Source organism: Citrus sinensis, chromosome 3, assembly GCF_022201045.2.
Source record: "Citrus sinensis cultivar Valencia sweet orange chromosome 3, DVS_A1.0, whole genome shotgun sequence".
NCBI lineage: Eukaryota > Viridiplantae > Streptophyta > Magnoliopsida > Sapindales > Rutaceae > Citrus > Citrus sinensis.
The window spans coordinates 1,916,241-1,930,180 of record NC_068558.1 but is presented as its reverse complement, the minus strand read 5'-3'; the positions used below and the strand labels follow the sequence as shown (position 1 = coordinate 1,930,180).

The following is a 13,940-nucleotide window of genomic DNA, read 5'->3' as shown; positions in this document are numbered from 1 at the left end:
CACTTATAATCATTAGGTAAATTTTATTTTTTTCTTCATCATGACATGATGGAATGAATTCATGCCTCGTATATGCATTAGATCTTATTTTTATTTAATGTCAATTTTCAATCTCTACTTAGTAAATCATGGTATATTTTAAAACTGCAAAATTTGATTCCGAGGATTGTAACGTTAATGAATAGTAATATATGGTAAACAAAAGAAAAAAAAAGTTATTCAAACTTCAAATGAATCAAATCTCCACGTTCCAAGAAATCTTTCACGGGCTTGATAAGGTCAAATTGAGATAAGCTTCTAATTCATTTTATTTGATATTTTGTGATTAATCCTAATATTTTCCCTGTTGGAAGTATTGTAAATTAATCATGATTCAAGAAAAGTCAAGATAAGTTTAAAGGACTTAACAAGATAAATCGGGATTACCTAAAAAATAAATTAATAAATAAGGGCCTAAGAAAAACTCTTGTTATTGATATTTAAAAATATGTTTTGTCATCGGATCAAGATTCTCTCATGATTTGATCTTTTCATGAGTAAAAATATCAGTGAATGATTGATAGTTAATAAATAAAAAAATAAAAAAATTAAATATTACTCATATAATATAATTTAAAAATAAATAATATAATATTTTTAAAAACTCACGAAAGCTCAAATGATGAGAGGATATTTATCATTTGTTGTCAAACAAATTGAGAAAATGTAAAGTTGCAGCTTATGTGGATCTTTCTGCTGTGTTACTTTTCATATGGGAAAGGTAAGCTATAGCCGACTGTATCTTAATTAGATCCAACAAACTGAGCTCCACGGGGCCCCTGCTTACCCTATTGAGTATTGACTAAATAATAAAGGGCCAGATATCTGCCGCACACAACAAATCTGTTACGAGCAAACTCTAGATTCTGCATCTTTAATGCTAGCCGTCAGATCCTTCGCGTAAAAAAATAGAAAATGAAACCAAACCATCAAACCCCACTAAATATACATTTTTCCCTTATATAGCGCCCGAAAGACCATATCCATTATAAAACCCAGTCAACGCCACTCCCTCGACCCCTATAAACTGACCCTACAGTTTCGCGCGTAAGGGTGGGCCAACAACGCGCGCTACTGTAACTGACACATCAGCAAAAATATCTCCTTAGATTGGATATTGCTCCCTAAATTACCCAACATACCCCCGCGTTTTCCGAACACTATAATGGCGCGAGTGCAGTATGCGCGTACCTCAGGGTAAATAAAACAACAGTAGGCACACGATTAGATAAATGTTTAAAATTTAAAAAAAAAAGAAAAAGAAAAATGAGAAATTAGTATCAGATTCCTAATCTTACACGATTTCTCAAATAAGTACCTACTTTTTCTATCACTAATTAATAGGTCCTTGACCTGTGGAAGTGATTGAAAGCCTAAAACAACAGTTTAGATGAAATTGAATTATATAATTTTTAATACTATATTATATTTTGTTTTGTGTAACATAGGATTGAACTATATTACAAATTCAATTTTATTGTTAATAATAAAAAATAAAATTATTTTATAATTGTGAAATTGTTATATTTAAAAAACTTTATTAATTATTTTTTTAATGAATTATAATATGCAATTTTTTAATCCATCGCCATATTGATTGATGTAATATAATTTTATTTTTAATATTTTATATTTTCATCCAATTAATGAATTTAAGTCGCATTAATTTGTATGAATTTATATATCATCACTTATTATAATTTTTTAATAATTAAAATGTTTAAGTTACCCTAAACTACTTATCTTATGACTCTTATGAGATAGATTTTTAGCTTATTTTGATACATACTTTTCTTATTCCCAATCTCAAAATGATCCGAACATGAGATTAGATTGGGGAAAAAGAGAGAGAGAGAGAGAGAGTCTAATCCCACGTATTTATCCTGCCACCAAATGTATATCCCTAGCGATTAAAAATTTAAATTCCAAAAAACAAAAATGTTGGGAATAAATAAGGACATATTCAATACAAATGAAGAAACTATATGGGTTTTTGTGAAGCTGTAAAAAAATAAGGAAGTTGCACGATAAAACCCTAAAAAATTATATTTTTTTTCTGCTTAAAGTGCCGTTGGTTGTCGGTAAGTGGGTCAGTCAGTGCTTGCGCTTCTTTTAGAGTGGGAAGAGAAGACGAGGGAGAAACGGAAAACAAAAGTTAGAAATATATGAGAATGTCTGCAAATAGAATTGATAGTCACGGTGATGACAATATGGCGATGGATTATTCCGGCACTTTAAGCTCAAATCCGGGGGACAGGTATGTAAATTCTCCTAAAGTGTTGATTTTTATTTTTTATGCTCTTCGCTAATTTTAATTATATATATATATATTTTTTTTTTTTTCTTATTCTGGTTTGAGAAATAATTTTTCTCTGAGTCTTTTTTCAGTATCAAACTAATTATCGTTGCTGAATGACTTGAATCTATTATTGCATTTAGTTTAACTTGTATTCATCTTTTAAATTGTAACCTAAATGCCTTTTGATAGCAGCTTTGCCGGGTAAATCTTAGAAAGTGCAAAATCATAGAGACTAATCATCTATCATTAGTAATGTGTTTGGTGATTAATAATTCTAATCAATTTACTTCATGAACTGGTAATAGCAAGTCTTGGAATTGGCAAGGAGAGGAATTTTGTCTCCAGAAAGGTTCCAATTTTGGTGAGTTCATCCCATTCTCGGTGATTCGAATGATTAATATAAGAAAGAGAGTGTCCATGCCTGAGCATGTGGCTTCTTACTTAATTGTTTGTTTTGGTTTGCAGATATGTCGGGATCCCAATTCAATGAAGTGATTCTGAATGAGGAAGATCTTTCCTATATGCTCGATGATGAAACAACTCCTGTTAAGTCATGTGGGGATTTGGCATACCAGGCCACCCATAGCGGTAGATTTTTTTCCAGCATTCTTTGGTTTTTGCGCATGTTTTTTGGTTTGGTGAAAGGCCGAGTTGTTGCAAATTGTTTGATTGATATGGTATACTGGATTCAGGTAAAATGAGCAAGGACCCAAAAGAACATAGGGAGACTTATTCACAAGCAAAGAGGCGTCGGATGTTGCAATTTGATCCTCAAGTATTAGATTCTTCCCTCTGCTGTGATGAGATGCCATCTGCATTCCAAAAATCAAATGTAAATGAAGGACTGCTCTTCCCTTTCTGATATTCTACATTGGCATCATGCCCTGTTCATTAATTTTATGGAATTGGCTTTAGTTATCTGATCATGTATGGAAGGAGCTCGTTACCTGTACCATCAATGTTGCTAATATTTTTGTTCTTCATTCTCTTTCTAGGAGAGGGAGGACTCAGTTGAAGAAGTTTTTCCTGGAGTGTCACAGTGGACTACTGGGTTATCAGGTTCGTATCTGGCAAGATCAATTATGGTACAGTTATAATCTTGAATGCTTACTTTGTGTTTTCTGATCATAATGCAACATATTTTAATAGGCTTGTCTGCCTCCAATTGCGATGGCCTAGATTCATTTGAAGGGTGGATTGCTGAATGCCTTAATGATCCGGAGATGACTTTCACCCCTGATGACATGTATGCTTCTTTGGACTATAGCTTTTTTGTTTAACTGCCATTCCACTATATTCTGATTGCTTTGGTCATGTGAGGCACAGGAACTTCTCTGAGGCATCTGATATACAAATTGATATTTCAGGTATGAGAGATTGTATTTCTCTTTGAACATTTAGTGCTATTTCTCGTTATTTTGTGCACAAACAAACATATGCACTCGCTCTTCTCTGTATTGTTAAGCTTACAAAAGTGGTTCAACATTGTAGAGTTCTGCAATTCAACGAATTCACTGCCCACATGTAATACTAATGTGGTTCAACAGCAGGTTACTAGAACTCCTCGAAATGTTGTTTTTAAAGGTATTTGTCTATTCCAATTACACTTTGATGTGTGTCATATTCTGAATACAAATACGTGCCGTCGTTCCTCCTTAGAGTTGTTATATTGCTTTAACATGGCAGCTTCCTGTAGTTGATCTGATTGTCTTCTTTTTGTTCTTTGTTGATCTGCTCTGTTTCTCTTCTATGGATTTTGAATAAAAAGTACCATCAAAAGACTATGTCTAACTCACTTTTCTGTTCTCTTTAGGTAGAAAGTCTTTGTTAAGAACCCCGACTAAATTAGCTTCTTCAGTTGCCTATCCATTTGCCTTTATTAAGCCATGTGGAATCCATGGAGATGTTACTTTGAATGACATAAACCAGCGGATCCACTCTCCAGGTTCAAAGACAAAACAAAATATTGATGATCCCTCAGCTTATCCTACTTCAGCTTTTTCTGGGAAGCCTGTTGTTGGTAAAACTAAAATTCACACCGAAGGAGGAAAAGGCAGCATCACAATTATGAGAACCAAAGGTTGAGGAGATAGGTGTCTTTCAAACTTCCCTTTTTGTGGCCCCTTTTCTTTGCCCCATAATGTTCTTAGTTGAGGGGTATGTGTATTATTATCCAGGGCCATCTAACATTGAAGATAGCAATGATTTTTTCCTTCCCCTCTTTTTGGGACTTATAAGTCTGAGTAAATTGTTCATGCATCTGAGTGAAATTTTAGGTGTCAAATAGACATGGATAATGTGATGTGACCTTGATTTTAGACATTAATGTTAACAATCTTGTCTATTCAATCTGGCTTATTTTCTCGATAGGCATCATTCATGAGAACAAATTTAATTGATGTCTACGTATTATTTTACATGAAGTGGAAGAGTAGTAATGCTGAACACTGATGGTCTTGTTTGCTTGGCATAAACTTTGAAGAAATAGTCAGCTTCTTGACAAAGCATTTGTTATTATGAAGCTTGTCCAATATTGTAATGAAACACTTGTATCATTTCTTATCATCTTTCTTTTCCTCTTCTTTCGTATCTGCTTTTGCGGGGCCAACCGAAACTATTTCAATTTTTCCAATTTTCTTCAGTTTTTTGGCAATAGCAACCGCATCCATATCTCCTATAATAATCAGCTTCTGCTCTTTGAGATCAGCTGTAATTGAATCTACTCCTGTTACGCAAGAAGCAATGAATTTAGTAAAAGCAAAATCATAAGAAAATATAGCGTAACAAGAAGCTCGCGATGAATGGCTCTGTTCGGTTGTACCATAAATGTCAGCTGCAGCTTCAATGGCTTTCTGCTTTGTCTTCTCATCATTCATTGTCATCATCTTCAACACCACCACCTGCAAAAATAGCGGTGTAATATTCATATCATCAAACAAGACAACAAAAGAAATATATTTAGAAGAATTGTGTGTGTGTGTGTTGAAAGGAAAAGAGAAAGAGAGAGAGAGAGAGTGAGGGACTTCGTTCTATTACCCGAGCCATTTTACTGAGGATATATGGAACTGGAAATGAATGATCGAAGGGATTAAAGAAGAGTAGTGTTTACTGTATATACATTGCCTATTGCCTGTTGGCTCGTGAGCAGAGATCAATTTATAGCAGTGATAGTCAACGTTACTGGCCGCACCATCTTTCATGCTTGTTTAAAGATTGGAGGAGGAATGCATGGATCGCACTTGGTCACGATAATGCATCTGGTTTATTCTTTCAAAATCTGCTGTTGCAAGCCACATTAATTATTACGCAAATCACTACTTGTCATCCCATTTTCGGAAGAGGGCGTTGTGCCTTGATGATATGTGACAGCATGCATGGACCGAATAGCACTTTAAACCATTTTGAAAACTCCATTTGGAAGCTAAGCCTTCACCACTTTTGAGTGGAATTAAAAAAATTAAAATTTTCTAACCGGAAACTTATAAGCCTGTCACATCTAATTAACGAGGTTGTAGATGATTCTCTCTGAAAAATTAATATTCCAAGTTTTGCAAATATATATTTGTATCTTTAATCTAAATGCGTGTGAGTAACAAAAATTCATACTTTAATCTAAATGACCACAATTTAGCCAATGATTCTGAAAGAGACTAAGGGAGTCCTGCATTAGGATTGGAGAAAAGATGAATAAATAATACTCATAATCATTTTCCAACAACAAGGAGTGCCAACCTTTGTCATTTCGTGGAAGGAAACCTACTGTTGCAAACACCGAGATTAGGTTTAGGTTTAATTTCTGTTTGCCAACAAGTTAAAAATATATAGAGTTAGGGCAAATTAGAAGAGCAAGAGATGACAATGTTGATCTATCTTATCCTTGTGATTGAAAAAGGAGATGAGTCATAAGTCATTTTGTAGCGAATTAATATTAAATCAAGTTCATGTATAATTAATATGAATACTGCTGAAGTAATGTTTGCACCACCACGTTATTAGTAGGATTCCTCCTCAGCATAAGACCATTAAGCAATATTATTTCATTACTTTTGGCTTCGATTTTCTCATCTCGATGATTTTTAGGGTGCGTTTGGGATTGAGATGCTGTAACTTTTAAGCTACAGCTGCTATGGGAAAAAAAATATAATTATGAAACAAAAGTTAGTAATATATAGTAAATATAAATTTTAAATAATAATTTTGATAAAATTATTTAAGATATAATAAATTTTCCATTATATAAGTGAAAAATTATATCAACATACATTTCAAGTTACAATAGTTAGTATTTACCAAATATTTTACTACTGTAACTTTTAATATATAGCTGTCCAAACTCAATTTCAAATGCGCTTTTAGCAGTTTGATTGTCGTGTTTAATGACAAATAGATGCTTGTGTGAAAGAGGTTCAGGATGTAGTTTTACTGGAGAATGTCGTTTCAAATAAAATTTTTGCTGACAAATACGATTCAATAAAATACAAGAATTTTTATTAACGGGAGCATTTAATAAAAGTCTAATTTATACTCTAATTTTTGAGCTAAATATATTAGCCATCACATCAATGAGCGCATGATTGATGATTTAATGTTATATATATATAACAGAATGGCATGGTTTTATTTTGATGATTTAAAGTTATATATATATATAGAGTAGAACGGCAATGTTGACACCCTCTTGATTGACCTACTAATTAATTTAGCAAGCTAATTGCTTGATTAATCCAAATATCGAGCCAATGACTCAAAACGGTCCATAACTATCTTAGCTAGTTTCAATTTGGATATTAATCAAACGTGATCTCTACTCAATATTTGGTTAAAGCACCAAGATCATGCACAGACTAATTGTTTTATTCTAATCATAATTTCTATCAATTGGTCTTCACAGTTATTTCCAAGAAGTCAATTGTTTGAAGTAAATAGGTATCGATACCATTCAAATTCTTCGAGCTACACGAACATTTTTAATTTTATAAACAAAATTAAATTGATGTTCAGGAGATTCAGGCTGAGTCTTAATGTTTTTATACGACTCCTCTTATTTCTCTTTATTTTCTTTGAAATTATTTTAATATTCAGTTTTGAATAATATCAAAAAATATTTAAAACATTTGAATGGAAATAAATTAATTTGGAAAATCTAGATAATATGCCACGTAATGCATGAAATGAAAGTAAAAATTAAAGTTCACATCACAAATGCATGCTTCGATAATTTTTGAAGTTTAACGTTTCTGTGCCTTTATATCTAAACTTGGAACCTACGAATTAACACATTTGCTTACGTTCTTACTTAATTAATTAATTAAATTTAACCTAGCTAGCTAAGATCAGTTTGGCTGCACGCAACTGAGTAATAAAGCATGCAATAATCAGATTAATTAGAAAAAATATATTATATCGATGACTGTTACTGTAAAATTACAAGCAGTACCAGATAAACACAAGTAGACAACACAATTAGCAAAGCCTTCCCTCTTTATGACATGATCAACTCCCTCCAATTATTAATTAATACATTCACTTTTCTTTTTTTTTTGGTTGAAAATAAAGTTGCACATTATTATCACTTAACATGTAATAAAATTTAATCACGTTTAAATAATGTAATCTTGTATGTGTGTGTGTGTGTGTGTGTGTACATATTAATGAAACTCCCTCTTCAGTTGACCCTGCGTCTTCTCACAACATAAAGGTGGTCCCAAAATGAACCCAATTATAAACATCCAGGTGAAATTCGGATGATTTTATTATAATCAAACTTAATATTCCGGAAGCTTTATTAATTTATTTAGTTTATTTATATATATTGGACTGCATGACGCTGACATTGCATGATATTTTAATCACTCAATTGGTCGTACACCATATCTGTAGGAACATAAACCAGCTGTCGCAGATGACTATTCAATACGCAAAACTAAGATTCATTAAATTCGTTCATAGCTTTTGAATGGCTAAGAATAAGATTTATCCTAATTACAAATTAAGTTCCCATCTGTTCTCCTGGTTATATGACTTCAAAACAAGAAACATTCACAGTATGGATGAAATCTCTCGTGTGCCATTCAAATGGTTGCACTGTCTTCAATTCGAATGGTGAGATCGTTTATCGCGTCGAAAATTATGACAACAAGTGCACTAAAGAAGTATATCTCATGGATCTCCGCGGCAAAGTTCTCTTCACCATACGAAGAAGGGTAATCATTAATTCATTAAATTGATCATCATCAGTATATACTTTCATTTTTTTTCCCCTATCTAGTGCAGTGATGATTTATTATTGATTTTTTTTTTTGTTTTAAATATTGTTGCAGAAACGCGCACTAGCATTTGGAAGGTGGGACGGGTATAGATGGAGCAGTACTGGTAGCTTAAACAAGGAGAAGCCATGGTTTCAAGTAAAGAAATACTGTTGCAGGTTTCTTATGGGAAACTTAGCTTGTCAAGTCACCGTAGCGCGTGATAGATATTGGATACTGAAGAAATCAGCTCGTAAACCGGCATTCAGGATAGTCATGAACAATATCAATGGAGATATTATTGCAGAGGTAATATTAATTTAATAATTAAGCCTTTGGGTTTAACAACTTGTATGTTCTATCATTTTGGGGTAATTAATTCATTTGATATTAATTGAAATTAATTCATTTATGATTTTGAACAACTTCAAGCAGGTAAATCAAAAGCAATCATCTTCAGGAATTTCTTTCGGAGAAGATGTATTGACTTTGAGAGTGGAACCGCATGTCGATCATTCGTTCATCGTAGCTCTTGTGACTGTCTACGGATTGATCAACCGTCGATTGTAAATGATAATATTCTCTCTAGGAAGATTCGGGCTTCTTTTGATTATATGCAATATTTTCTCTTCGTATCTTACAGTGAGTTTTTTTAGCCCTAATGGAGAGTAGGTATATAAAAAAAAAAGAAAAAAAAAAAGAGAGAGAATAAATAAATTGAGAAGAATTAATCGCGCTAGCATGTGCTTACAATTCTTTCGCATTTTTTGCGGGCTACAGCTTGAATTGAACTGCAGCAGAATAATTCTTTAGAGAACGTACCAGGTATTTTTTGCGTGCTTAAGCTTACTACTTATGTTTTCGTGATTTTGTATATATTGAGAATATGAATTTTTGCAGTAACTAATGAAGGTTGATGATGATTCATTAAAGTAACTGAAGATGCTCAAATTCTGCACATGCATTCTTCATATAATATATACCACAGGCATATATTCTCATGGTATTTTATACAAACGTAGCCATTAAACCTAGGTCATTGGCCCGGCGCTGAAAACTCTTCCCTTGATTATTAGAGTTGAGTGCTCATAGGAAAATATCTACTTAATAATTAACAGCATAAATACCTGCTTAACATAGTTTGGGGGTTCCAGAACAGTACCGGCTCAGAAATTTAAGCTAAGTTTAATACAGGCAAGATTTATGCTAAAATATTTTTTTCCAAAAAAAAAAAGTTAGCATATTCTCTAACTACAAGCATGGGAAGGGATATTTGTCATAGTTTTAGAATTTTTCCAGATTTTAAAATTTCATACCAAAAAATTACTAATATATATGTGTGTGTGTGATAATCTGGAAGCTCACCAAACTTGAAGAATGAAGAATGGTCAGTCCAAAAAAGCTGCTTTTATCTTCTAGAGATGTGCAAAATCTGGTCCGCCATAGAAGCATATATTCCAGGAGATGTATTATGTGTGCATCACATGAAAATCGTTCCTCCCCATTTACATGTTAGTTGGTTCCCAAACAAGAAAAAACCAAGCCTGGTCGGTCCACGTGCACCTTGATTCACTAATCCTTCCCCCTCCCAAAACTAAATATTGCATAATTCTGATTGCGAAACCAAAATAATTTTTTGCTTAAAAAATGGTGTAAAATATTTTCCTACGTAAGCATATGACTGGAGATAATCAATGTTTATTACGAGAATACATAATGAGACAATTATACTCGTCTTATTTTTATTCAGATAAGTGATGGTAACTAAATTTTGCTTGTATAAATAGTTTTGAATCATTGATCACTTGATTACCTTAACAAAATAGAATAGTTCAAATTAATTAATTATTAAATTAAATTATCTTGGTGTTTTGAATAAGATATATATATTCAACGCTACTTTCTTACTTGACAGAAAAACCATTATTAATTTAAAGGAATACAAATTAAACTAAGCGGTGTTGAACTAATGGAAATGATGCCCATCTAAGATCATATATACCTACTTATCTTACATCAGAAATTATAGATAATAAGTCAAAAAGTACAAGAATAGTTCACAGGTTCACACACTTGAACCTCTTAAGCAACTCGTTAATTAATGAGTTTATGTATGTATATTCTTCCGCACCCTGCATATGTTTTTATTATACATGTGATAATTAATATGTTGACAAACCCAACCAATTTCAGTCAAATTTTCCTTTTTCCTTAGTGGATTTTTTCCCCCTACTTTCTTGTGGGGAACTTTGGAGAAGCCCCTAATATTTTACAAAAATATCATTTTATTTGACTAATTATCCATATTAGTTACCTAGATCCCTGCTTTAGTACTTTTTCAATTAATCAACGATCCAAAAGCATTGTTACCATTATCTTGTATTGGTATTCAATTACTCTTTAAAATTACTAATGAATATGATTTATTTGATTCAAAGTTTCGGATGCATGATACAAACTTAAAACTAGATTGCATCGTATGTGGAATAATGATATACATCCCCCTTAAATCCCACACCAATCCTGAAACTACAATTAATGTTTTGACTTATAAATTTTTAAGAATTAAAAAAGTTAGAATGTTTGCATTTTTATTTGCAAAATTAAAATGTAGTTTCAAGGTTGGGGTGTTATAGCTCTTAATTGACAAGATTCACGTTAGCAGCAAGAACCATGGTACACCACACAACAGACTTCCATCAGCCCAAATTGCCACAACATACAGTACATGAGTTTGGGGCCAATTTGGCATTTTGTACAGCTTTAGCAAGAGGTTTTCCATAAAAAAGATTATTACAGATAAATGGGAAAAAAAAAATCAAGCCACAACCTTAGTCCTTATGGCTAGTCTGATAATTAAAGTAGAAAATATTTATTCATTTTTATATCTTCATTACATATATGTATTCTTAATTATAAGTCTGTCACTCTCATGTGAGAATTCTCATCTTAAAACCTGACCATTGAATATACTTTTAAAGAATTAATACGAATTGTTAGATCAGAACTTAAAAATAGTGTGACGAGGTGCTCTCTACTTAATCAATGAGATCGGATTAAAATTATTATCCCTTAACCGATTAAATGCACCGAAATTGCATATATACACACCTGGAGCATCTCACCGAGAAAAATATTACGATTAGAAAGGAGACAAGTACAAGCAAGTGTATAACATTGAGATCGTTTTCATATTTCAAAGACTAGTTTGATATAATTCTTTAATCCATGGCAGCTAAGCTGGGTGTCAGATTTTAAATTAAAGTCCCCACGTTGTCTAGGTCACGACCAGCTGAAGAGTTTTCACTTTTGACCTTTTTGATTGTGGTCAACATAAGCCAATTAACTCTGCAAAATTAATTAAGGGAGAAAAAAGAAGCTTACACAAAGTGATGCAATATCTAGAGATTACTAATAAACAAACCCACTATTCAAAGGACGGCCACCGGCTATGTTATTGGCCTTCCATTGGGTATCATTCAAATGAACGATAAACATTCGATTAAATTATTGAAAACATGAAACTCGAAGTTTTGTAAAGTTCCATTTAAAAATGTATTGGTTGAAGTTCAAGCGTAGAAGAATATACATGATTAATGATTTAAGCAATTATTCAAATCCACACAATAATGCAGGTTGCTATATATGTCATTGATGCCGTCAAACGATATCCTCACTACCCAATACTTTGTTTTATTTTGCACTTGATTCATTGAAACCCAAAAAAAAAATGTAGAAAAGCATCGATCTCAGCATACTTATCTAAGTAAAGCAGAAATACGTGTACATAGCCCTACATACGCATACGAAAAACGTGATGTGGAATCTTTATAATACCAAAGTTGTATCAAAGATTTGAAGTTTCTTCCCGTTTTCTGGCCTTACTAAAGTATAAACACATGGTCATTAAATTAACTATTTAAACAGGGATCACTCTTACACCACCAACTCTCATATTAATAGTCGCTTTCTCTTTACTCTCAAAGCAATCATCTTATAACGATTCAAATGGCTAAGGTTCATCCCCTCCCAATAGTCGAAGTTGCTGAATATGTCACTTCAAAAAGGGAATCATTCACAATATGGATGAAATCCCTTGTGATGCAAGGCAATGGATGCACCGTTTTCAATGAAAATGGTGAGATTGCTTATCGAATAGATAATTATGATAACAGAGGCAGTAATGAAGTTTATCTAATGGATCTTCGAGGCAAAGTTCTCTTCACAATTCTCCGCAAAGTATGGCTTTTCGGAGGATGGAAGGGTTATAGAGGGGATAACGGCGACAAATTGAACAAAGAGAGGCCAAGATTTCAAGTATCTAAGAAGGGTCAGATTACCCTTTTGTCTTCGTCTAGTAATGCCGAAACTAGTTGCTATAAATTAGAAGCTGGCAAATCAGCATTCAAGATAGTAGACTGCAGTAGGGGAGATGTCGTTGCAGAGGCAAGAAGAAAGCAATCATCTAATTCAGGAGTATTACTAGGAGATGATGTGTTAACCTTAGTGGTAGAGCCCCAAGTCGATCATTCTTTCATTATGGCTCTTGTAACTGTGTATGGGTTGATGCGTCACAGATTGTAAACAGCCTTCGAAATGACTCCATAGATGCTCGGCTAGCTGCCTCGCTAGCTTGAAGTGAGGACCAAGAACATATTCAAGCATGATGATCTGTTTTCTTTCTCTCTCTTTTTTTTTTCCTTTTCCCCCCAATCTAACACCTTCTAATTAACAAAGGAATATATACGAAAATCAGAGGTTTTTTATGGGACTGAAACCATTTGTACCTGATCATATATTCCTTATATATATCTATATCTAAATACATATATCTATATATATAGATATATATTGCAATCATAGAACGATGCGATTAGTACAATGCTCATGAAATATCAAATGCTTTTGTAATTGTAATTTCAAGTTAATTCTTAATTCGTTAGCTAGCTTAACTTTTCAGTACAAACACAGATTTAGGATGACCAGAAGATTTCAAAACCCTGCAGAATTGAAAGAAAAAGAAAAAGAAAATGTAAAATTAGAAAGCAATCTTTTATATGTAATGAACGAATACCATAAATAACGCGATGGAATCTTATTTTTGAAAAATAACTTAAAATATACACAAAGAGTACTTGAGAAGTTGTTCCCAATGTATATAAACTAAGTAAGCATCATTAGCTAATTTAAACACATATCCACGGTCTCTAACTCTGTTGCAACAAGTATATTTACATCTGGGTTCAAACAAGTCTTCAAGGGCGAATAGAGCTCTCTCTCTCTCTCTCTCTCTTTCTTCTTAAAGCAAACATCGCCTGATCACTCACTCAAACTAGCGAAGGCTCATCCTCTCCCAT

At 32.9% G+C, this 13,940-nt stretch overlaps 4 protein-coding genes across 5 annotated transcripts; 3 read left to right on the top strand and 1 right to left on the bottom strand.

The window, feature by feature from the left end:
• Positions 1–2,128: 2,128 nt before the first annotated feature.
• Positions 2,129–4,687, top strand: LOC102612966 (protein XRI1-like). Its single transcript, XM_006476522.4, has 9 exons — positions 2,129–2,296; positions 2,644–2,699; positions 2,804–2,926; positions 3,031–3,170; positions 3,334–3,397; positions 3,488–3,584; positions 3,665–3,705; positions 3,830–3,922; positions 4,152–4,687. The coding sequence occupies exons 1-9, from the start codon at positions 2,205–2,207 to the stop codon at positions 4,421–4,423; spliced, it is 978 nt and encodes a 325-aa protein (XP_006476585.2). The 5' UTR covers positions 2,129–2,204; the 3' UTR covers positions 4,424–4,687.
• Positions 4,688–4,795: 108 nt separating this feature from the next.
• LOC112498127 (heavy metal-associated isoprenylated plant protein 39-like) lies at positions 4,796–5,453 on the bottom strand. 2 transcript variants are annotated; one of them, XM_025098074.2, is made up of 3 exons: positions 5,375–5,453; positions 5,160–5,238; positions 4,796–5,063 (listed from the first exon to the last, which is right to left on the bottom strand). In XM_025098074.2, the coding sequence occupies exons 1-3, from the start codon at positions 5,381–5,383 to the stop codon at positions 4,891–4,893; spliced, it is 261 nt and encodes an 86-aa protein (XP_024953842.2). In that variant the 5' UTR covers positions 5,384–5,453; the 3' UTR covers positions 4,796–4,890. The 2 variants fall into 2 exon arrangements, with proteins under 2 accessions (XP_024953842.2, XP_024953841.2); XM_025098073.2 differs by lacking the exon at positions 5,375–5,453 and having other exon boundaries at positions 5,160–5,334.
• Positions 5,454–8,210: 2,757 nt separating this feature from the next.
• Positions 8,211–9,750, top strand: LOC102612663 (protein LURP-one-related 4-like). The gene is made up of 3 exons (XM_006476521.4): positions 8,211–8,541; positions 8,659–8,892; positions 9,019–9,750. The coding sequence occupies exons 1-3, from the start codon at positions 8,356–8,358 to the stop codon at positions 9,151–9,153; spliced, it is 555 nt and encodes a 184-aa protein (XP_006476584.2). The 5' UTR covers positions 8,211–8,355; the 3' UTR covers positions 9,154–9,750.
• A 2,796-nt stretch (positions 9,751–12,546) lies between these two features.
• LOC102622155 (protein LURP-one-related 4-like) lies at positions 12,547–13,453 on the top strand. Its single transcript, XM_006477457.4, has one exon. The coding sequence runs from the start codon at positions 12,592–12,594 to the stop codon at positions 13,165–13,167; it is 576 nt and encodes a 191-aa protein (XP_006477520.2). The 5' UTR covers positions 12,547–12,591; the 3' UTR covers positions 13,168–13,453.
• The last annotated feature ends 487 nt before the right edge of the window (positions 13,454–13,940 follow it).

Coding starts and splice junctions, on each gene's coding strand:
- LOC102612966 (XM_006476522.4), top strand. CDS start 2,205: ATGAGAATGTCTGCAAATAGAATTGATAGTCACGGTGATGACAATATG. Junction 2,700..2,803: donor CCAGAAAGGTTCCAATTTTG/GTGAGTTCATCC, acceptor TTTGGTTTGCAG/ATATGTCGGGATCCCAATTC. Junction 3,398..3,487: donor GTGGACTACTGGGTTATCAG/GTTCGTATCTGG, acceptor ATATTTTAATAG/GCTTGTCTGCCTCCAATTGC.
- LOC112498127 (XM_025098073.2), bottom strand. CDS start 5,265: ATGAATATTACACCGCTATTTTTGCAGGTGGTGGTGTTGAAGATGATG. Junction 5,064..5,159: donor AGCTGCAGCTGACATTTATG/GTACAACCGAAC, acceptor CTTGCGTAACAG/GAGTAGATTCAATTACAGCT.
- LOC102612663 (XM_006476521.4), top strand. CDS start 8,356: ATGACTTCAAAACAAGAAACATTCACAGTATGGATGAAATCTCTCGTG. Junction 8,542..8,658: donor TCTTCACCATACGAAGAAGG/GTAATCATTAAT, acceptor ATATTGTTGCAG/AAACGCGCACTAGCATTTGG. Junction 8,893..9,018: donor ATGGAGATATTATTGCAGAG/GTAATATTAATT, acceptor AACTTCAAGCAG/GTAAATCAAAAGCAATCATC.
- LOC102622155 (XM_006477457.4), top strand. CDS start 12,592: ATGGCTAAGGTTCATCCCCTCCCAATAGTCGAAGTTGCTGAATATGTC.